The sequence below is a fragment of the Phacochoerus africanus genome, chromosome 9 (genome assembly GCF_016906955.1).
Source record: "Phacochoerus africanus isolate WHEZ1 chromosome 9, ROS_Pafr_v1, whole genome shotgun sequence".
In the NCBI taxonomy this organism is placed as follows: domain Eukaryota; kingdom Metazoa; phylum Chordata; class Mammalia; order Artiodactyla; family Suidae; genus Phacochoerus; species Phacochoerus africanus.
This window is the reverse complement of record NC_062552.1, coordinates 32985218-33008436: the sequence shown is the minus strand read 5'-3', so window position 1 is coordinate 33008436 and position 23219 is coordinate 32985218. Positions and strand designations below refer to the sequence as shown.

Below are 23219 nucleotides of genomic sequence, written 5' to 3'. Positions count from 1 at the left end.
TTGTTTGTGGGGATCAAGTGTGGACCACAGAGATTCATTTCTATTAGTTAGTAGTGAATCCTGATACCCAACTTATGTCACATTTGTAGAATAAGAAAATGAAACCTTAAGTTGTTCAGACCATGACCCACTCACCTAAATATTTTGTCTGATGATAGGAAGCATCAGCGAATTGCAGGAGTAACAGAGATTCCCTTTTGTATCTCTGCTGAAAGGTCATTAACCCATCAGTGTAATTTGGATTACTTTTTTCTGAAGTGCATCAGCCTCTCCACATTAAAGTACATCTACCACTTGTCAGTTGCGGCTTATGATCAGCATACCTTATAGGGGAGGGTCCTGCTAGTGCATGAAAACAAGCTAGTAAGGTATTCTTTGAAGTCAAGAAAGACATAATGGAGCTGGAGAAATTCCAGAGACAACTACTAAAAACAAAACAAAACAGTAAGGAAATTATGTGTTGTTGCCTTTTAGCCAGTCATATGATGAGCCCTTTAGAAGCAACTTTCCACCTGCCCCTCCTAGCCATCCTCACTGTGGTCCCACAAGTTATAACTTGCTTGCCTCTCCCCTAGGTGACCATAATATAATGGGTTCCATCAGGTCTTTTTGCTTCAGCCTCTCCTATCTCCAACACTTTCCAATAGAACTTTCTGTGATAATGGAAATGTTTCATACCTGCCATGTCCGGTACAATAACCCCTGCCAACATGTGGGTGTTGAGCACGTAAAATATAGCTGTGTGACTAAGGAACTGAGTTTTTCATTTCATTTTATTTTATTTTTTGGGTTATTTTATTTTATCTTTTGGCCACACCCGTGGCATATGGAAGATCCCTAGCCAGGGATCAAATCTGAGCTGCAGCTGAAATCTATGCCACAGCTGCAGCAATGCAGGATCCTTAATCCACTGCACCAGGCCAGGGATAGAACACACACTGCTGTGGAGACAATGCCAAATCCTTAGCCTGCTCGGCCACAGCAGGAACTCCTTTCATTGTATTTTAATTAAGTTAAACAGCCACAGGTAGCCAGTGGCTGCTGTACTGGGCAGCACAGCTCTAGACCATACCACTGATGTGATTCATCTTCCCAGGGCACATCTCTCTGCATATTACTACTCCTTCTCGAACATTTTATTTTTTTTAATTAAAAAAAATTTTTTTGTCTTTTTAGGGCTGCACCTGCAGCATATGGAGGTTCACAGGCTAGGAATCAAATCAAATCGGAGCTACACCACAGCCACAGCAACGCAGGATCTGAGCCGCATCTTCGACCTACACCACAGCTCACGGCAACACTGGATCCTTAACCCACTGATCGAGGCCGGGGATCGAACCCACAACCTCATGGTTCCTTGTTAGATTCATTTCCGTTGTGCCACGATGGGAATTCCTCAAACATTTAAAATAGCTAAAAATATCTACATTCAACTGAAGATTCAAGACCCTCCAGAAATAGGCCTCAACTTACTTTTTCAGACTTGACACTGACTTTACATGGACCTATTGAATTACTTGTCTTGTATTATCTGTGTAATTTTATCCTGTTTTCTTCTTGAAATACCTTATTCTCCTCCCTGGCCCCAGTTTAGCCAGAGCAGAGTTTAAATCATATATCCTCCAAGAGGCGTTCCTCGTCCCTCTAGGTTGGGATTTTCTTTTTTTCTTTCATTCTTTAAAAAATTTATTATGGAGTTCCCATCGTGGTGCAGTGGTTAACGAATCCGACTAGGAACCATGAGGTTGTGGGTTCGATCCCTGCCCTTGCTCAGTGGGTTAACGACCTGGCGTTGCCATGAGCTGTGTTTTAGGTTGCAGACGCGGCTCAGATCCCGCGTTGCTGTGGCTCTGGCCTAGGCTGGTGGCTACGGCTCCGATTCGACCCCTAGCCTGGGAACCTCCGTATGCCGCAGGAGCAGCCCAAGAAATAGCAAAAAGAAAAAAAAATAAAAATTAAAAAAAATTTATTATTATTATTATTTTACTTTTTAGGGCCGCAACTGAAGCATATGGAAATTCCCAGGCCAGGGGTAGAATTGGAATTACAGCTGCTGACCTCCACCACAGCCACAGTAATGCAGGATCCGAGCCAATTCTGCAACCTACACCACAGCTCACGGCAACACTGGATCTCCCACCCACTGAGTGAGGCCAGGGATCGAACCCGAATTGTCATGAATATCAGTTGGATTCATTTCTGCTGTGCCACAACCGGAACTAAATTGAGATTATTAATCCCACTCTGTAGGAGATCACATGGCATTAGGATGAGGCATCTATTTTAGAATCAGAAAGATAGGGTTCAGGAGTTCCCTGGGGGCTCAGTGTGTTAGGGATCTGGTGTTGTCACTGCTGTGACTCGGGTCATTGCTCTGGTGCAGGTTCAACACCTGGCCCCAGAAATTCTGAATGCCACAAATGTGGCCAAAAAGAAAAAAGAAAGAAAGAAAAGAAAAGAAAGACCAAGTTCAGATTCTGGCTCTGCTATTTAATAGTTGTATAACTCAGAGGAACTCACTAAATTTACCAGTAAAATGAGTATAATCATTAGAAAAGTAATACGGGAGTTCCCGTCGTGGCGCAGTGGTTAACGAATACGACTAGGAACCATGAGGTTGCGGGTTCGGTCAGTGGGTTAACAATGGGGCGTTGCCATGAGCTGTGGTGTAGATTGCAGATGAGGCTCGGATCGAGCGTTGCTGTGGCTCTGACGTAGGCTGGTGGCTGCAGCTCCGATTAGACCCCTAGCCCGGGAACCTCCATATGCCACGGGAGTGGGCCAAGAAATAGTAAAAAGAGAAAAAAAAAAAGAAAAAAAGAAAAAGTAATACGTATCTCTTGAGATAATGTACGTGAAGAAGCTGGCATATGGCAGGCCAACAATAACTGTTAATTCCTGTCTTTCCCACCTCTAAACTAGTACGGTACCATATTTTGTTATTTTTTTTCTATTAAATTGTAGAGTCTATTCTTTTGTATCCTCAGAGCACCTAGCATTCAGCAAATATTTGTGGAACACTAAATTAAGTGACCAAAGGTAAAATAGCATTCTTCAATCAGAAATAAATGAAGGCCAAGAGTACATATGGTAGAAATTTATAATATTGTGAAAATAAAATAGGCAACCTTATCAAATCCTAGTCTAGTAGATGGTGGCCGCCTTGACATAGAAATGATGTAGACTGAAGACAATGCAATGAAATGCTTATTTTCCATAAGTGAACTGATGAGATATAATACCTCCAAAGGATACGACAACAGAAAATATACTCCAGCTTTGAACAAGAGAAATTCTTGGGGTATAAACTATGATTTTTGATGGGAGGAGATGAGGTTATTTTGCATCTTCAACCACAAGGCTCTTGGGACAGAGGTCATACTCGTGGTTCACAGACTGGATCTGGCCTGCAGAAGCATTTTGTTAGATGTGGACTGTGTAAAAACAAAAAATTTTAAAAAATGTATGTAAAGTAGGAGTTTCCTCTCGTGGCTCAGTGGTTAACGAATCTGACTAGGAACCATGAGGTTGCAGGTTCGATCCCTGGCCTTGCTCAGTGGGTTAAGGATCTGGCGTTGCCAAGAGCTGTGGTGTAGGTTGCAGAAGGGGCTCGGATCCTGTGTTGCTGTGGCTGTGGCATAGGCCAGCGGCTACAGCTGCGAGATCGACCCCTAGCCTGGGAACCTCCATATGCCGTGGGAGCGGCCCTAGAAAAGGCAAAAAGACAAAAAAAAAAGTAAAAAATTGACAACATTTAAAAAGTCAGAAGGTGTCACATAAAAATCTGGAATTATGACCTCTCTTGAACAAGATCAGATCTGGCTGTGCTGGGCACCCCACAACCTGTGGCACCAATTGCTGGAGCCGAGTCGCTGCAGCTGCCTTTCCAGGTGCACTGTTTCCATCACACCCTGATGTTAATATGTTACTGCTTCCTGCCAACCCTGCCTTCCTGCCACTTTCAGAAATGAAATGCTAGATTCTATACCCTGGATTTAACCCAGAATGACAGCTTTTATCATCTCGATATAATAAGCAGGTTAATTAGGCTCTTTGAGTTGCCAGGAACAGGGATATTCTAGTAATGGAAATTTATTGTAAGATTACAGGGAAAAAGTAAGGAAGACTGGATCAGTATTCCTATGGGAGGGGGAAAGAAAGTGAAAAATAGTACTTTGTTCAGCGGACAGTTCTGTTTTCTTTTTTTTCTTTTTTTTTGTCTTTTGCCATTTCTTGGGCCACTCCTGCGGCACATGGAGGTTCCCAGGCTAGGGGTCCAGTCGGAGCTATAGCCACCAGCCTACACCAGAGCCACAGCAACGCTGGATCCGAGCCGCATCTGCAACCTACACCACAGCTCACAGCAACGCCGGATCCTTAACCCACTGAGCTAGGCCAGGGATCGAACCCGCAACCTCATGGTTCCTAGTCAGATTCGTTAACCACTAAGCCACGACGGGAACTCCTCTTTTTCTTTTTCTTTTTTTTTTTTTTTGGCTACCCCCACAGCATGTGGAAGTTCCTGGGTCAGGGATGGTACTCACACTAGAGCAGTGACCCAAGCCACCAGCAGTGACAATGCTGGATCTTTAACCTGCTGAGCCACCAAGGACCTTTACCTCTTTTTTTTCTCTGTAAAACACATGAAGTACTAATTATCTCAAGTAAAACATTGTAAAATACCTCTTCCATCTTCTACTTTCCCCAACCACATTCTAACTTCTCTGCTGAATTTGTGGTCATTAGTTCATAAGTGTCACACAGCATACTCCTGCTGCCCAATACTTCGAGGATAAAATACATTATATAACTATGGCCCAGTTCCCTAACTTTTCTAAAACCTCAGTTTTATCACCTATAAAAAGAGGATAATAGTAGAAGGAGGATTGTTGTGGGAATTAAATAACTTTTGAAAAAAATCTAGTGCAGTGCTTGGTATATAGTAAGTGCTCTATGAATGTTCGTGATGATAATACTGTTGCTGCTGCTGATACATGATAATTCTGAAGGAAAACTATTGCTGATGCAGTAAATTTGTTTGCAGCCTCACCTATGCAAGAACTATTTGTGGGGAGTTTCTGCTGTGGCTCAGCAGTAACAAACCCAGCTAGTATCCATGAGGATGTGGGTTCGATCCCTGCCCTTGCTCAGTAGGTTAAGGATCCAGCGTTGCTGTGAGCTATGGTGTAGGTTGAAGATGTGACTCGGATCCCGAGTTGCTGTGACTGGCGTAGGCTGGCAGGTGCAGCTCTGATTCAACCCCTAGCTTGGGAACTTTCCATATGTCACAAATACAGCCCTAAAAAGCAAAAAACAAAACAATTTGTGTAATCTACATAATTTGAGTGTTTACCTGTTTCATAGCTATGCTATATATATATATATACATATATATACACATATACATATATATACTTTTTCATATTTTTGTGACAGAATATTAGGGTTCATGCCTTTTTATTATTCAGAAACACAGATGATCAAGAAAGGCTATTACTTTCTGGCAGAGATGGATTTATATCCATCCTCATTAACTCCTTCTCATTCACTTTATTCATGGCGAGATCCAAGCCGTGTCTGCGACATACACCACAGCTCATGGCAACCCGATCCTTAACCCAGTGAGTAACCCAGTGAGTCGAGCCTTCGTCCCCATGGGTACTAGTCACGTTTCCTCTGAGCCACGACGGGAACTCCCAGCTCCTTCTCGTTCACTTTAAAAGAGCAGTGTGATACCACAGATTTTTAAATCTTAATGTGACCCTTAGAGATAATACGGCCAAACCGTGTCATTTTTATGAACAAGGAAACAGAAACTTAGTTTCTAAGAAACTTACTCCAGTCATACAACTAGTTGGAAAAACAAGTGGGACTAGAACTCCAGAATCCTGATAGCCTGTGCAGTGTTTTTTTCTGCTACATCATGATGCCACTAACTGGATACTTGCCCATCATTCAATATTTGTTGAGGGCCTCCTAAGTGTTAGGCATTATTTTGAGCCTGGGGATACAGCCATGAGCAAAGTCCTGCTTCTTGGATGTACATTTTAGTGTAGGAAGCAGACAGTGAACAAATAGACAAATATTGCGTCAGGTGCTGACAAGTGCCATGAACAAAGGAAAAGGGGAAAGGGACAATGACGGATGCTATTTTAGAGAAGGAGTTAGAAGACACCATGTTGACTTAACCCTTAGCATTTTCAGTGCAAGTTGGTGGTTATACTTTTACCTCTTAATCCTTTCCCTGCAACATAACAACATAATTGAATGTAAAGAAAATTAGGCCTCCTGGCCAGACACTAGAGTTCTAGTCCTGACTGTAATTATTCAAACGCCAAGGCTGTTTGCATTTCTGGACTTTGGATTCTCCATTTGGAAAATGAGAATAATACACACCTTGCAGGAGTTCCCTTTGTGGCTCAGCAGTTAATGAACCCTACTAGGATCCGTGAGGATGCAGGTTCAATCCCTGGCCTCACTCAGTGGGTTAAGGATCCAGTGTTGCCATAAGCTGTGGTATAGGTCGCAGACACAGCTTGGATCCTGAGTTGCTGTGGCTGTGGCCGCAGCTGTAGCTCCAATTTGACCCCTAGCCTGGGAACTTCCACATGCCACAGATGCAGCCCTAAAAAGCAAACAAAACAAAACAAAACAAAACCCTTGCTTTCTTTATAGGGTTGTTTTGAGTATAAAATTGTGCGATAAATGAGAATGTTTTATAAAACTGCAATGTGTTATACAAATGTAAGGTACCATTATATGGAAATTGTATTTCCATGAAAATGTGCCAGAGTTCCTGCTGTGGCACAATGGGATCAGTAGCATCTCAGCAGCGCCAGGGCACAGGTTCGATCCCAGGCCTAGTGCAGTGGGTTAAAGGATCCAGTGCTGCCACAGATGCAGCATAGGTCGCAGCTATGGCTGGGATCTTATACCTGGCCCAGGAACTCCATACACCCTGGGGCAGCCAAAAAAAGATAAAGAAAAAGAGGGAGAAAATGTGCCAAGGATCTAGATTTTAAAAAAATCGTTTCTGTTTGATTTCTTTCTCTCATCCAGGCATGGTGCACCCAGAGAGGAGCTACCAGGGCTTTGGCTCTAGATATAGACAGAATTCCTTCACGTATGATGTGAAGCGGGACGTGTACAATGAGGAGACTTTTCATCAGGAACACAGAAGGAAGTCAGCTTCCTCTGGGAACGTGGACATCAACATCACCACCTTCAGTCACCATGTCCACTGCCGGTGCGTGTGTGCAGTCACTCGGCTGCTGCCCTAAAACTCTACTTGATGCCTCTAGTGCTGGCTTCTGTCTTGCTCCTCTGAACTCCTGTCATCAGGGCCCTTAGCTTATTGTGTAATTTCTCTTCGGTTGCTGTTCTTCTTGTTGTGTGTGTGTCTGTGGTTTGTCTTGCAGCACCTTCTTGATGGTAAACTCCTTGGGCTTAAAGACCTTGACTGTCCCCTACAGCATCTGGGGATGATATTTAATAAATACATTGTCTGATTAACCACCATGGCCAGTCTCCTAACAACAGCAAAAAGAGCAAATTAATGACAGTAGCATGACTATGTAGGGCCTATCCTTCAGGAGCTCTTAACCTGTTTCTGTGCTGTGGACCTTTTAGAAGTCTCTCAGAGCTTATGAACCTCTTTTCAGGATAAGTTTTTTAACTTTTGTATTATGGTAAAAGATATATATGTATATGTATATTTTATATATATACACAAATGTATATATACATGTGTATAAATATATATATTTGGTCATCTTAACCCCTTTAAAATATGCAGATCAGCAGCATCAATGGCATTCATGATGTTGTGCAACCCTTACCACTGTCTATTTCCAAACAAAACTGTACTTCAAACAGAAACTCTGTACCCATTAAGCAATAGCTCCCCATTGCCTCTTCCTTCTCCCCCCAGTAATCTCGCTTATACTTTGTCTCTACAAATTGCCTAGTCTAGGTATCTTATTTAAGTGGAATCATTTATTTATATTTATTTTATTTTATTTTATTAATTTTATTTTATTTTGCTTTTTAGGGCTGCGTCTGTGGCATATGGAGGTTCCCAGACCAGAGATCCAATCAGAGCTGCAGCTGCCAGCCTCCGCCACAGCCACAGCAACACGGGATCCGAGCCACATCTGCAACCTAGACCACAGCTCACAGGAATGTTAGATCCCTGACCCACTGAGCGAGGCCAGGGATCAAACCTGCAACCTCATGGATACCAGTCGGATTCGTTTCCACTGCACCACAACAGGAACTCTGGAATCATTTAATGTTTGTCTTTCATGTCTGGTTTACTTCACTTAACACAACGTGGCAAGGATCAGTACTTTGCTTCATTTTATGGCTGATGATATTCCTTTCTATGGATATACCATATTTTATTTTGTTTATTTGTTCATCTGTTAATGGACATTTGGGTTGTTTCCACTTTTTGGCTATTGTGGAGAATCCTGCCGTAAATATTGGTTTAGGGGTATTTGTTTGAGTCCCTGCTTGCATTTCTTTTAGGTATATACCTAAGAGTGGAATTGTTGGCTCATATGGTAATTCAGTGTTTAACCTTTTTGAAGAACTGGCAGCTGCACAGTTGTGCATTCATATCAGCAAGTATTCCAGTTTCTCCATATCCTCGCCAACATTTGTTTTTTTTCATTTTTTATTATAGCCACACTAGTAGATGTAAGTGATGAGCATCTTTTCATATTGCTTGTTGGTCACTTGTACATCTTTTTTGGAGAAATGTCTATTTATTTCCTTTGCCTTTAAAAAATTAGGTTGTTTGTCTTTTTGTTGTTCAATTATAGGAGTTCTTTATGCATTCTGGATATTAAACCTTTATCAGATATATGATCTGCAGATATTTTCTTCCACTCAGTAGGTTGTTGTTGATAGTGTTCTTTGGTGTATAGCAGTTTTTAATTTTAAAGGAAGTCTAATTTATCTGTTTTTTCTTATTTCTGATTTTTGTGTCATATTTAAGAGACTATTGTGAAATATAAGATTAGGAAGATTTCTCCCTATGCTTTCTTCTACGAGATTTAATAGTTTTATCTCTTAAATTTAGATCCTTGATCCATTCTGAGTTAATTTTGTATATGGTGTGAAGCAGGAGTCCAACTTCATTTTTTTCCATGTGGTTATCCCATTTTCCCAGCACTATTTGTCGAAGAGTTTGTTCTTTCCCCATTGAATGTTCTTGGCCAGAATATTTTATTTATTTATTTATTTAGTCTCTTAGGGCTGCACCTGCAGCATATGGAAGTTCCCAGGCTAGGGGTCCACTCAGAGCTATAGCCTCTGGCTTATGCCACAGCCACAGCACGTGGGATCTGAGCCGCATCTGTGACCTACACCACAGCTCACGGCAGTGCCAGATCCTTAACCCGCTGAGCAAGGCCAGGGATCGAACCTGAATCCTCATGGATGCTAGTCGGGTTCGTTAACCGCTGAGCCACAACGGGAACTCTCAGAATATTTTAGAAGGCATGAAATACATAGTATTATAAAGGAAACCAGTTATATTGAAATATATTTATCAAAATATGAAAAATCCCCAATTTCTGATATTTAATAATTGTGGGTATAATAACTGCCATCGTTTCTAAGTATCGATGAATATAAATGTATTTTAAGATATCTGCAGCAGTTTTAATGTAATGTGAAAATATTTGTGATTTCTATTGGTGACAAAGTCAAATTCTGCTGATACTGCTGTGGTTTGTCATCAACATTCATAACTGAAGGAAATGCTAACCTTCAGTAAGGAGATTAGTGGAAATAAAGATATAATTTTTCCCATAGAATTCCCATGAATTCTATCTAGAGACCCCTTGGTCATCCATAGACCTCAGGTTAAAAACCCTTTGTGACCTACTTTATGATTACTCAAACTGTCCTCTCTCACACTCTGGGTTTATGGGTCCCTCTTGTCCCTTGATTTATCACCTACAGTTGGCATGTGTTGAGTGACAAGTGAGGAAGGCCTCCACCCAGCCCTCCTGCAGACCTTCCTCTCAAGAGCCTTTTCCTTTGTCCATATCCTGCCTTTTGCAAGTTATGGTGTTGGATGTCCCTCCCCCAACCTTTATCACAACTCTCATTTTTTTCTGCTTTAGGTTGAGTTAGAGATCATGTATCAAAGAGGGCATTTGGGGGCTGCACTGGCTTTGTCTCAACCAAAGGATCATCTTTTCCTGATTTACACCTCATTATAAACAGGTGCTACCAAGAAATTCCAGCCTCACTCCCCTCCAACTGCCGTATCCTTAGACACTTAAATCTGATCAGTGCTGCCTCCCATGGGCTTATAGAGCAGTTCTGATTCCCTACTTCCAGAACATATCAGTTACATCCACTTCTGAATTTTAGCCTGAAGGGTAGCACACCGCTGTAGTTAAGAGCAAGACCCAGAAGCCAGATTAGCCAGATTGCCCGATTTTGTGTGTGTGTGTGTGTGTGTTTGCCTTTTCTAGGGCCGCTCCCGCGGCATATGGAGGTTCCCAGGCTAGGGGTCTAATCAGAGCTGTAGCCACCAGCCTACGCCACAGCCACAGCATTGCGGGATCCGAGCCACATCTGCAGCCTATATCACAGCTCACAGCAACACTGCATCCTTAACCCACTGAGCAACGCCAGGGATCAAACCCGAAACCTCATAGTTCCTAGTCAGATTCGTTAACCACTAGCCACAATGGGAACTCCCAGACTGCCTGATTTTGAATCCCATTTCTGCTCCTTCCCAACTGTATGACCTCAGGTAAGCTATCCAGCTCTACTGAGCCTCAGTTTCCTAATCTATAAAATGGGGATGATAAATGCATCTACTTTAGGAGTTCCCGTCATGGCTCAGCGGTTAACAAATCTGACTCGCACCCATGAGGACACAGGTTCGACCCCTGACCTTGCTCAGTGGGTTAAGGATCTGGCATTGCTATGGCTGTGGTGTAGGCCAGCAGCTGCAGTTCTCCGATGTGACCCCTAGCCTGGGAACCTCTATATGCCACGGGTGCGGGCCTAAAAAGCAAAAACAAACAAACAAAAAAGCATCTGTTTTATAAAGTGACTGTGAGGATTTAGAGAGTATTTGTAAAGCACCTAGAAATAGTTAAAAATGAAAAATCATAATCTTTTACCTTCACCTCTTCCTTTCTATGGAAACCCTCATTTTTTTCTTCATTTTCTCCCTTTTAGTTAGCAACTGCAAATACTCTCTTTCTTTTCAAAAATCTCCCCCGTGCTTCCACAGCAGCTCTTACATTCCTCACTTTCAAGATGCCTTAATGAAAGTCCAGATTCATGTTGAAGTGCTCATACTCTTCCTCCACCAGCTTCAATTTCTGTTCTTCTAACTCCTTCTTTAATTCCCTGCAGTCTCAGATCCTCATTATTCCATGTCCATTTTATTTATTTATTTATTTATTTATTGCCCTCCTGTTGAGTACTGATGACTCTCCCTAGGGTGGCTGGTCTTCCACCAAGTGGCACATGGAGAAGAAGGGACACTGGACCACATGCAGGGACAAATTGTGCCAGTGCCATGCTCTGCTGTCCCCATGGAGGGCCACACCTGCAGACAGCACAAACCCTACGCCTGTCTACCACCCAGGGGCTCTCCTAAAAATAGCAATTCGGTGTTCTTTCCAAACCCATGGTCTTGCTACTGGCTTCTGAGCCGAAGTTGACAGCTGTCAATAGGAATTATGGTGGTAATAGAGTGGATGGAACACTGAACCAAAAATCAGGAGAACTGGTTTCTAGTTCCAGTCTGCCCACACTTATTACTGTGACCTTGGCAAAGACGTTTGCATTTATCTGGCCTTCATTACTTTATGGATAGTAATGCTCATCATTGTGAGTGTCAAACTGAAATTACCTTTTTTTTTTACTTTATTTTTTTATTACTCAGATGAATTTATCACATCCATAATTGTATAATGATCATAACAATCCAATTTCACAGGATTTCCATCCCCTAACCCAAGCACATCCCCGCACCCCACAAACTGTCTTCTCCGGAGACCATAAGTTTTTCAGTGTTCGTGAGTCAGCATCTGTTCTGCAAAGAAGTTTAGTCTGTCCTTTTTTCAGATTCCACATGTCAGTGAAAGCATTTGATGTTGGTGTCTCATTGTATGGCTGACTTCACTTAGCATGATAATTTCTATGTCCATCCATGTTGCTAAAAATGCTGATATTTCATTCATTTTAATGGCTGAGTAATACCTTTTTTTTTTTTTTTTTAAAGGCCGCACCTACAGCATATGGAAGTTCCAAACTAGGGGTCGAATTGGGGCTGCAGCCACAGGCCTACACCACAGCTGTGGCAACACTAGATCCTTAACCCACAGAGCAGGGCCAGGGATCAAATCTGCATCCTCATGATGACTACGTTGTATTCTTAACTTGCTGAGCCACAACAGGAATTCCTGAAATTACTTCTTTTCTGAGCACACATTTTAGCTTTACAGACACTGAAGTTATATTTGTTGCTCTAGTCAAATCCCTATCATTCAACTACAGTTCATCCATGAAATATCTCCACACTCTTTGTTTGCAGCCCATCCTGGGATGTGAATAGCAAAAAACAATTTAAAACCAAATTAGTTTCACTGATGATGGATTGATTTACTGATTGATTGATTGGTTTACAAAGATTCTGAGGTTTTGGATGACCTAAAGATTTTTTTTTTTTTTTGACTTTTTGCCATTTCTTGGGCCGCTCCCGCGGCATATGGAGGTTCCCAGGCTAGGGGTGTAATCGGAGCTATAGCCACCAGCCTACGCCAGAGCCACAGCAACGCGGGATCTGAGCTGCGTCTGCAACCTAAACCACAGCTCATTGTAACGCCGGATCATTAACCCACTGAGCAAGGGCAGGGACCGAACCTGCAACCTCATGAATCCTAGTCGGATTCATTAACCACTGTGCCACGACGGGAACTCCTGGATGATCTAAAGATTTAAAATAGGTTTTCTCAATTTCAGTGCTGTGGGCATTGTGGACCATAAAATCATTTCTTGTGGAGAGCTGTCCTGTGCATTGTAGGATGTCTAGTGACATCTCTGGCCTCTACCCACCAGATGCCAGTCATGACAATCAAAAATTTCTCCAGACATTGCCACATGTCCTTTGGGGAACAAAATTGCTTCTGGCTGTTATCCACTGAGTTAAAGGACAATAAAGCCTTATTTTATTGCCTTTTCTTTACGTGGATAACTCCTTAAGCATGGAATTCCATATTCTATATTTTCTATAAATTTCTACGCATAACAGGTCAAAGCCATACAGAGTTAATGCTTGGTAAAAATGTTAGTATACAGGAATGATATGTGTTAACTTCCTGCCCTCCACCAATATCACATCTCAAAAACCTGTCCTTACCAAGAGGATGTAGTAACTGTCCATTTTGCTACTGGAAAATTTTTGTGGGTTGAATTCTTTTCAAACATTCTGTAAAAACACAGACCTGATTTGTATGCTGGACTTACAGGTCTGAGTTTTTGTCATGTTTATGGTACTGGTTCTCAGCCAGAGGTGGTAGTCTCCCCCAGAGAACATTTGGGAATGTCTGGGGACATTTTTGGTTGTCACAGCTGGTGGGGGGGGTGCTACTGGCACCTAGCAGGTAGAAACCAGAAATGCTGATAAAATATCTGCAATGCATAGGACAGCCCCACAACAAAGACTTTCCAGTCTAACATGTCTAAATGTCCATAGCGCTGACAAGAAACTCTGTGGCATGGGAAGAAATATGCACTGTGCCTTTTCCTGGCTATGTGGGCTTTTTCTTTGGAGAACCAAATCAAGTCTCTGTCCTTTCTTACAGCTGCTCATGGCACAAGTTCCAAAGATGCATGCTTACAGTATTTCCCTTCCTAGAGTGGATGTGTTTGTATCGATTCAAGGATTGGCTTCTTGGAGACTTACTTGCTGGTATAAATGTTGGCCTTGTGCAAATTCCCCAAGGTAAGTTAGATATGAAGGCTTTTCACCCTCAGACAAGACACCAGACCTAGTCCACTTGCCCAGAGTAAACAGACTACTTATGCTTAGATGAAAGGGGGAAAAAAATGTGAATTCCATTCACATCGTTAACCGTTTGTTTCCTTCTCTGCCAAATTTCTAACTCTTCTAGGGTGGTTCCAAAAGTCTCAGTTTAGACCCCTGAATATATTCGAGAGTTTTGTAATGCCCACTCATGGTTATTTTTCTTTTGCTTAACTAGTCACTTATGTAATCACATGACTGCAATAGACCCCACTTGGCATGAGTTTTACTTAGAAAGGTGAAGCTTGGAGTTCTCATTGTGGCTCAGTGGGTTAAGAACCTAGCTAGTATCCATGAGGATGTGGGGTGGATCCCTGGCCCTGCTCGGTGGGTTAAAGATCTGGTGTTGCCACAAGCTGCGGCATAGGTCACCAATGCAGCTTGCATCCTGCATTGCTGTGGCTGTGGTATAAGCTCTGGCTCCGATTTGACCGCTAGCCTGGCAATTTCCATATACCACAAGTATGGCTCTAAAAAGACAAAAAGAAGGAAGGAAAGAAGGAAGGGAGGAAGGGAAGAAGGAAGGAAAGAAGGAAGGGAAAGAAAAAGTTGAAGCTTTGGAAACACAGCGCACTAGCATCCCTCCAGCAAGTCACACACACAGCAGTTCAGAGGCTACTGTCTGTTCTTCCAAGTGGCAGTTCAAGTGTAAGACAGCAAGATAGCACAGACAGGTGGGAGCTCTCTGGGCTTTAGAAGCCTCATTTCCCAAATAGGAGCCAGCATCTCTTGTAATTCCTATAACTGTTGGGTCCAGGGGTCCCACAGCCCCGTTACAAGAGTCATTGTGCTCTGAGAAGCTCCAAGCTAGGGCTTCCCCCAGGATATTTATCTTTCATTCACAGTCCCTTTGGTGCAGATAGAGGATACTAATGGAGGCTCGTTTTACCATAATTCCTGTTGGCTGGTAACCCAGCTGACCTTCCACCATTCTCAGGTTTCCAAAGAAATAGAGCTAGAAAGTTAACCTGAGATCAAATTTATAAGAAGAGAAAAAAATTTGTATTCATCCTTTACTCAGAGTAGTTCACAATTCCCTGCATAGTCTTTAAACACCTCTAATTCACTATTCTTCTAGGGCCAACCAAGGAGAGTTGCAACTTGTGGCTGAACAGGTTGTATAAAGCACAAATGAAGCCAACCAAAGGAGCAAATGGCAGCTGAAATTCGTGTCTGGCTTAGGGCTGTTAGTTGGAAAAAAGGGATCCCCTTTAAGAAATTAATTATCATACAGTAAAATGGACTTCTTTCATATAGTTCTATGCATTTAAACACATGTGTGTATATTTGTATAACCACCACCGCAATCAAGCTGTGTAATGGTTTCATCAGCCCCAGAACTCTTGTGCCATCACTATTTAGTCACATCCTCTGCTCACCTCTAACCGCTGGCAACCACTGATCTGTTCTCAGTCACCATGGTTCTGTCTTTTGGCAAATGTCATATAAATGGTGTCATATAGTATGTAACTTTTGAATTCAGCATTATGTCTTTGAAATTAATGTGAACGTATACGCATCGACAGTTTACTCCTTGGAGTTCCCCTGTAGTGCAGCGGGTTAAGGATCCGGCATTGTCACTGCTGTGGCACAGGTTCAGTCCCTTGACCCAGGAACTGCCACATGCTGCTGGCACAGCCCCCCAAAAATTTTTTTAAATACTTTATTCCTTTTTATTGCACTATTCCATTGTATGGCTATAACACAGTTTGCTTATCCATTCACTTATTGATAGGCATTTTGTTTCCAGTTTTGTGCCTTCACAAATAAGGTTGCTGTTATCACTCAAGTATAGGTTCTTGTGTGGACATAGTTTTCATTTCTCTAAGGTAAATACCCAGAAGTTGGTATCATCGGTCCTATGAGAAGTGTATGTTTACCTATATAAGAAACTCCCAAGCTGTTTTTGCAGAGTGGCTGTACCCTCCCATTTTACATTCCCACTAACAATATATGAGAATTCAAGTTCCTCTCCACTCTTGTCAGCACTTGATATTGTCAGTATTTTTAAATTAAACCTTCTGTTTTGAGATAATTATAGAATCATGTGAATTTGTAAGAAACCACAGGGAGATCCCTTGTATCCTTTACCAACTTTCCTCAGTGGTAACATCTTACGAAACTACAGCCCAGCCTCACATCCAGGACGTTAACATTGATGCAGTCGAGATACAGACCATTTCTACCACCACGAGCCTCCCTCATCTCGCCCTTTATGGTCACGGCCCCCTGCTCCCTGCCTCATCCCCCCCTTCATACCCCACAGTCACTAATCTGTTCTTCATTTCTATAATGTTGTCATTTCAAGAAAGTTACAGAAATACCCTTTGGTATTGGCTTTTTTCACTCACTGTAATTCTCTGGAGATTTATCTAGGTTGTTGTGTATACCAATAGTTTATTCCTTTTTATTTCTGAGTAGTAGTACATGGTATGGCTATACCACAGTTTGTTTAAATGTTCACCCTTGAAAGACATCTGGATCATTTGTAGCTTTTGGCTATTACAAATACAGCTATCATGAAACATCTGTGGCATTCTCTTGTGGCACAGCAGGTTAAGGATCCAGCCTTGTCACTGCTGTTGTGTGGGTTTGATTCCTGGCCTGGGAACTTTCGTATGCTGTGGGTGTGGCAAAAAAAAAAAAAAAAAAAAGAAAAGAAACAAAAGAAAAAGGGTTTGTAGGTAATGAACATAGCTCTTCATTTCTCTGGAATAAATGTCCAGGAGTGCAGCTGTTGGATTATATAGTAGTGGCACGTTTAGTTTTTTTAGAAACTGCCAAGCTATTTTCTGAGCTGCAGCTGTGACTTACACCACAACTTTGGCCACAGTGGCTCCTTTAACTCACTGCACCAAGCCAGGGGTTGAACCCACGGCTCTGCAACAATCCGAGCTGCTGCACTTGGATTCTTTTTTTTAAGTTTTTTAAAATTTTAAGTGACTTTTATTTTTTCCATTATAGCTGGTTTACAGTGTCCTGTCAGTTTTCTACTGTACAGCACACATAGATATATACATTCTTTTTCTCACATTATCCTCTATCATGCTCCGTCATAAGTGGGACTAGATATAGTTTCCAGTGCTATACAGCAGGATCTCATTGCTTATCCGTTCCAAAGGCAATAGTTTGTGCATCTATTAACCTGAAATTCCCAGTCCATCCTACTCCCACCCCCTCCCCCTTAGCAACCACAAGTCTGTTCTCTAAGTCTATGATTTTCTTTTCTGTGGAAAGGTTCATTTGTGTCATATATTAGATTCCAGGTTTAAGTGATATCATATGGTATTTGTCATTCTCTTTCTGACTTATTTCACTTAGTTTTAGAGTCTCTAGTTCCATCCATGTTGCTACAAATGGCACGATTTTGTTCTTTTTTATGGCTGAGTAGTATTCCATTGTGTATATGTAGCACATCTTCTTAATCCATTCAGCTGTCAATGGACATTTAGGTTGTTTCCGTGTCTACGGGTACATGTGTCTTGCAGTCAGAGTCTTTTTCTTTTTTTTTTTGCTTTTTGCTTTTTAGGGCCGTACTTGTGGCATATGGAGGTTCCCAAGTTAGGAGTGGAATCAGAGCTGCAGCTGCCGGCCTACACCACAGCCCACAGCAACACCAGATCCTTAACCCACTGAGCAAGGCCAGGGATTGAACCTGTGTCCTCATGGATGTTAGATTCAGTAACTGCTGAGCCATGACGGGAACTCATATTCTTAACATACTGAGTCATAGCGGGAACTCCTCCATCTATACTTTTTTTTTTACTTTTTTTTAAATAATGATTTTTATTTTTTCCATTAATATATTTTAATGAAATAATTCTTATCTTTTGCTCATATCCTATTGGGTTGTTTACATTTTTACTTTTGAGTTTTGAGAGTTATTTATATTTCTGGATAGTGGTCCTTTGTCTTTTGTGTTTGGCAAATATGTTCTCATGGTCTGTAGCCTGTCTTTTATCCTCTTCACAGAATATTTCCAGAGCAAAATTTTTAACTTTGAGGAGGTGTAGTTTTTAGTATCTTTTATTTTAGCCATTCTAAGAGATATGGAGTTGTATCTCATTGTGTTTTTAATTTTCATTTCCCTCAAGGCTAATGGAGTTGAACATCTTTTCATGTTCTTATTTGCTATCCTCAGATCCCCTTTGGCAAAGTTCCTGTTCAAGTTTTTTGCCCATTTTTTTTTGTCTTTTGTTGTTGTTGTTATTGTTGTTGTTGTTGTTGTTGCTATTTCTTGGGCGGCTCCCTCGGCATATGGAGGTTCCCAGGCTAGGGGTTGAAGCGGAGCTGTAGCCACCGGCCTATGCCAGAGCCACAGCAACGTGGGATCCGAGCCGAGTCTGCAACCTACACCACAGCTCACGGCAACGCCGGATCGTTAACCCACTGAGCAAGGCCAGGGACCGAACCCGCAACCTCATGGTTCCTAGTTGGATTCGTTAACCACTGCGCCACGACGGGAACGCCTCATTTTTTAATTGGATTTTTTTTCTCTTGTTGTTATTAATTTTTCTGGGGGGTGGGGGGCACGTCTGAAGCATGTGAAAGTTCCTAGGACCAGGGATCAAACCTGAGCCACAGCAGTGACCCAAGCCACAGCAGTGGTAATGTCAGGTCCTTAACCATTAGGCTACAAGGGAACTCCTCTTATTGTTAATTTTTAAGAATTCTTTATATATCTGGGTACAAGTCCTTTGTCAGATATGTGATTTGCAAATATTTTTTCTCAGTCAGTAGCTCATCTTTTCATTCTCTTGACAGTGTCTTTGGCAGAGTAAAAGGTTTTAATTTTGATGAAGTCCAGTTTATCAACTTTTTTCCTTTTATGGATTGTGATTTTCCTGTACTATATAAGAACTCTTCATTTAACCCTCAGGTCACAAAGATTTTCTCCTGTGTGTTCTTCTACGGGTCTTATAGTTTTATGTTTTACATTTAGAATTAATCCATTTTGAGTTAATCTTTATAAAATGGGTGAAGTTTAGGTCACAGTTTATTTTTTGTTGCTTTTTTTTTTCTTTGTCTTTTTAGGGCTGCAGCATATGGAAGTTCCAAGACCCGGGCTGAATAGGAGCTGTAGCTGCCACCCTACGTCACAGCTACAGCAACAACAGATCTGAGCCACGTCTGCAACCTACACCACAGTTCATGGCAATGCTGGATCCTTAACCCACTGAGTGGGGCCAGGCATCAAACCCACATCCTCACAGATACCAGTTGGGTTCACAACCCACTGAGCCACATTGGGGAACTCCTATATGGATCATTTTTATTTTAAATATTCTTTACAGTTTTTACCTAAGATGACTTTTAAAAGCCAGGCTACCTTTGCTCATTTAAATCATCTTGCTTTTCAGGCCTGACGTTTAGTTTGCTGGCAAGGCAACTGGTTCCTCCTCTCAATGTTTCTTATTCAGCTTTCTGTTCTTCAGTAATTTATGTAATTTTTGGATCCTGCCATCAAATGTCCATTGGTGAGTTCAGTGCTGGAATCACAGGAAATGGTTCTCAATTGTTTACTTATTGCTAAGGAGTCCAAATTCAAGCTCCAAGATAGAAAGAAAGGAGGCAGAAGAAGGATATTCTATCCATAGGTTTAGTGTTCAGATTTTAGAAAGTGAACAATTTGTCTATGCTATTATTAATGTCACCACCAAACAGGCCAGCAAGCTGTTTCCCAAAGGAATGAAAAGGCAAGAGGTACTTTCCTTGGTGAAATTACTGCACCCTGGAATCTGACTATTCTCAATCTGCAAGGCCCAGAAATGATTTTGCCAAAACTCCTAGAATGGATCCACCTTTCAGCTATACCCATAATAACCAAACTCCAAGGGCCTGCTTTATAATAATCATGTCAGATTATTCATTTCCATTGAGAAAATGCTGTCTTAGTAACCAAAGCACTCACATTCACAGCATAAGCACTTTTCTTCCCTGAGTCAAAAGTCCATCTACTAATTTATAATTAGAAGAGAAAAGACTTACAGGGACCAGACCGGCTGAAAGTCATATAATCAGCTCAGTCCTCTCCCTGAGGTGAAACCGTGTAGAAGCCACAACACAGAATGCCCTGGGGTCCCATTCTCTCAGTTCAGTGCCTTCCTGAGCTTCTGCACGGCACCGCTGACCAAGCAACCAGCGCTGTTGTTCTGACTGGCATAGTATTTCTCCAGATAAGTCTGTATATTCCGTGTGTCCAGTTGCCATCCCATTCTGTGGAGCGCTCTGTGCCTTTTTTTTTTAAAGACAATATTGCCTATCTTTACTAAAATCTGTTATGCGTTGATTTATATTTGAACACTAAGAGAGCTATTTATTCTATTTCCAAGTTCCCAGAGCACATTACAATCATTTCCAAATCCTGATTATAGAGGTCTATTAGAGTTTTGTTTCTGTAAGGTAATTTAAAGGTAGGATTGGCTTTGCCTCCCACGTGTGAGTATGTCAGTATGAAAAATAAGTGAAATTATGTTTGACACAGGTTTAGCTCAGTGTCATTTTGCACCTGTTAAGTTCTTCATATGTGTTAGGTATTATTTTTCTTCGTATTTTATTTATTTATTTGCTTTTTTAAGGGCCACATCCACGGCATGTACAGGTTCCCAGGCGAGGGGTCAGATTGGAGCTACAGCTGCCGGCTTATGCCACAGCCACAGCAACTTGGAATCAGAGTCACATCTGCAACCTACAGCTCATGGCAACACTGGCTCCTTAACTCACTGAGCAAGGCCAGAGATCAAACCCACATCCTCATGGATACTAGTCAGATTCATTTTTGCTGTGCCACAACAGGAACTCCTTTCTTCTTATTTTTGATTAGCTTTGTTTTCTGATCCTCTCACCACCATCTCATTTTTCACCATTTCTTTTTTTATTTTATTTGTTATTTTTCACCCTTTCTAAGAGCGGGTACAGTGGCTGAGACTGATATACATTTCCAGGCAATTTCTCTTTAATCCCCTTCCATGTGCCCATGACACAAAGAGATTAATACTAGACCACCAAAATCTAAATTTTGTAAGGTGGTTACAGTTTGTGGAGCCCTGCTCTTTCTTACTTCTCAATGGCCACTTTCAAAGAAGACAAGTTTGTCAGATCAGGGGTAAAACATCAGACCATACCTTGCTTTGGTCAGTATCTGTCAGTTTCCCTGGACTTAAAACCTCACCCTTTGCCTAAACGTTTTCTTTCCTAGGTTCCTTCTTCCTTGTGAGTGCTCTGACCATCAATGTCCTGAGGATGTACCCATTCAACAGTGGCCGCCTCATACTGGGAACTTTCATCAAAGATGACTTTTCTGACATCTCTTTCTTTGAGAAATATAACAGGTCCCTGAGTGTGGTGGCATCCACAACTTTTCTGACTGGGATTATTCAGGTAGGACCCGAGTCTCTGAACCCCTGAAGAGGAAAATAAAGGGGCTACAAATGGACCCCTTCATTTAATTGTTCCTGTTATCCATTGTGATATATCTGGAACTTTGGGGATTTATTTTTCAAAAACTTTTGGGATGTGTGGATAGGCCATCTCCTGGGTGACAAAGCTTCTCCTCCTCGGAAATCCACTATCAGTGGTTTAGGACGAGATACTGAACATTCTCATTAATCCCTTCTACTCTGAGGCTAAAGAAGGATCCCACAGACTATAACCTAGAGTTCTACTCATGATTTCATGTTTAAAAAAAATTTTTTTTAATATTGTTTCAACAAGAATAGCACTCATGGGCTTGCATGTTGCATTTCTGGCTAGTGAGAATTAGAGTCAGACCTGGAATCCCTTTTCTGCAAGGACAGGCCCACTGCTAAAGGACAGTAATATCATTGACTTATAAAATATAAAAACTGTATAAAATATGAAAAATTACTTTGGGAGTTCCCATTGTGGCCCAGCCAGTTAAGAACCTGACTAGTATCCGTGAGGATACAGGTTTGATCCTTGGTCTCACTCAGTAGATTAAGTATCCAGCATTGCCGTAATCTGCGGCATAGGTCACAGAAGCGGCTCCAATCTGGTGTTGCTGTGGCTGTGGTGTAGGCCATCAGCTGCAGCTCCAATTTGACCCCTAGCCCAGGAAGTCTGATATGCCACAGGCTGTATCAGTGTTAAAATCCTGGTTGTGGCATTGTACTATAGTTGTGTGAGATGTTACCGTAGGGGGAAACTGGCCACACCAGATCTCTGTGTATCATGTTTTACAGCAGCATGTCAGCCCGAAGTTATTTAAAATAAAAAGTTTAAATTAAAAAAAGAAGTCTGGGGAGTTCCTGTCGTGGCTCAGTGGTTAACAAACCCGACTAGTGTCCGTGAGGATGCGGGTTCGATCCCTGGCCTTGCTCAGTGGGTTAAGGATCCAGTGTTGCTGTGAGCTGGGGCATGTGGAAGTTCCTGGGCTAGGGGTCAAATTGGAGATGCAGCTTCCAGCCTACACCACAGCCGTGGCAACACTCCATCCGAGCCCCATCTATGATCTACACTGCAGCTCAGGGCAACTCTGGGAGCAAGGCCAGGGATCGAACTCACATCCTCACAGACCCTATGTCAGGTTCTTAACCCTGCTGGGCCACAACAGGAACTCCTGTTAACACAGATTCTGACTGCACATCACAGCTGGGCAAGAAAGAGTTCGAAGGTCAGATATAGATATTTGCCATTTACCGGTGGAAGGAAGGAATGGCATGAGGAATGAATGATATATATTTGCATCTGTCGCTATTTTCAGACTTGGCTAAGTGGGGTTTTTTACATATATTATGTAATATAATCCATACAAAACACAGCATGTTGAGTATTATTCTTTTTTTTTTTTTTTGCCATTTCTTGGGCTGCTCCTGCGGCATATGGGAGGTTCCCAGGCTAGGGGTCGAATCGGAGCTGTAGCCACTGGCCTATGCCAGAGCCACAGCAACGCAGGATCCGAGCCACGTCTGCGACCTACACCACAGCTTTAACGCCGGATCCTTAACCCACTGAGCAAGGCCAGGGATCGAACCCGCAACCTCATGGTTCCTCATCGGATTCGTTAACCACTGCACCACAACGGGAACTCCCGAGTATTATTCATTTTAAAGGTGAGGAAGCTGAGGTTCAGAGAGTTTAGTAAACTTGTCCAAACTCACACAGCCAGTGAACGGCAGAGCCAGCCTTGAAG

General features: G+C 42.1%; 1 protein-coding gene across 1 annotated transcript in view; it reads left to right on the top strand.

The window, feature by feature from the left end:
- Positions 1-23219, top strand: part of SLC26A8 (solute carrier family 26 member 8) — a 65905-nt gene that overhangs the window by 4639 nt on the left and 38047 nt on the right. Inside the window, exons 3-5 of the mRNA XM_047796080.1 lie at positions 7060-7246; positions 13848-13987; positions 21267-21448. Of these exons, the coding sequence (XP_047652036.1) occupies positions 7060-7246; positions 13848-13987; positions 21267-21448 (509 nt within the window). The remainder of the gene's footprint in view (positions 1-7059; positions 7247-13847; positions 13988-21266; positions 21449-23219) is intronic.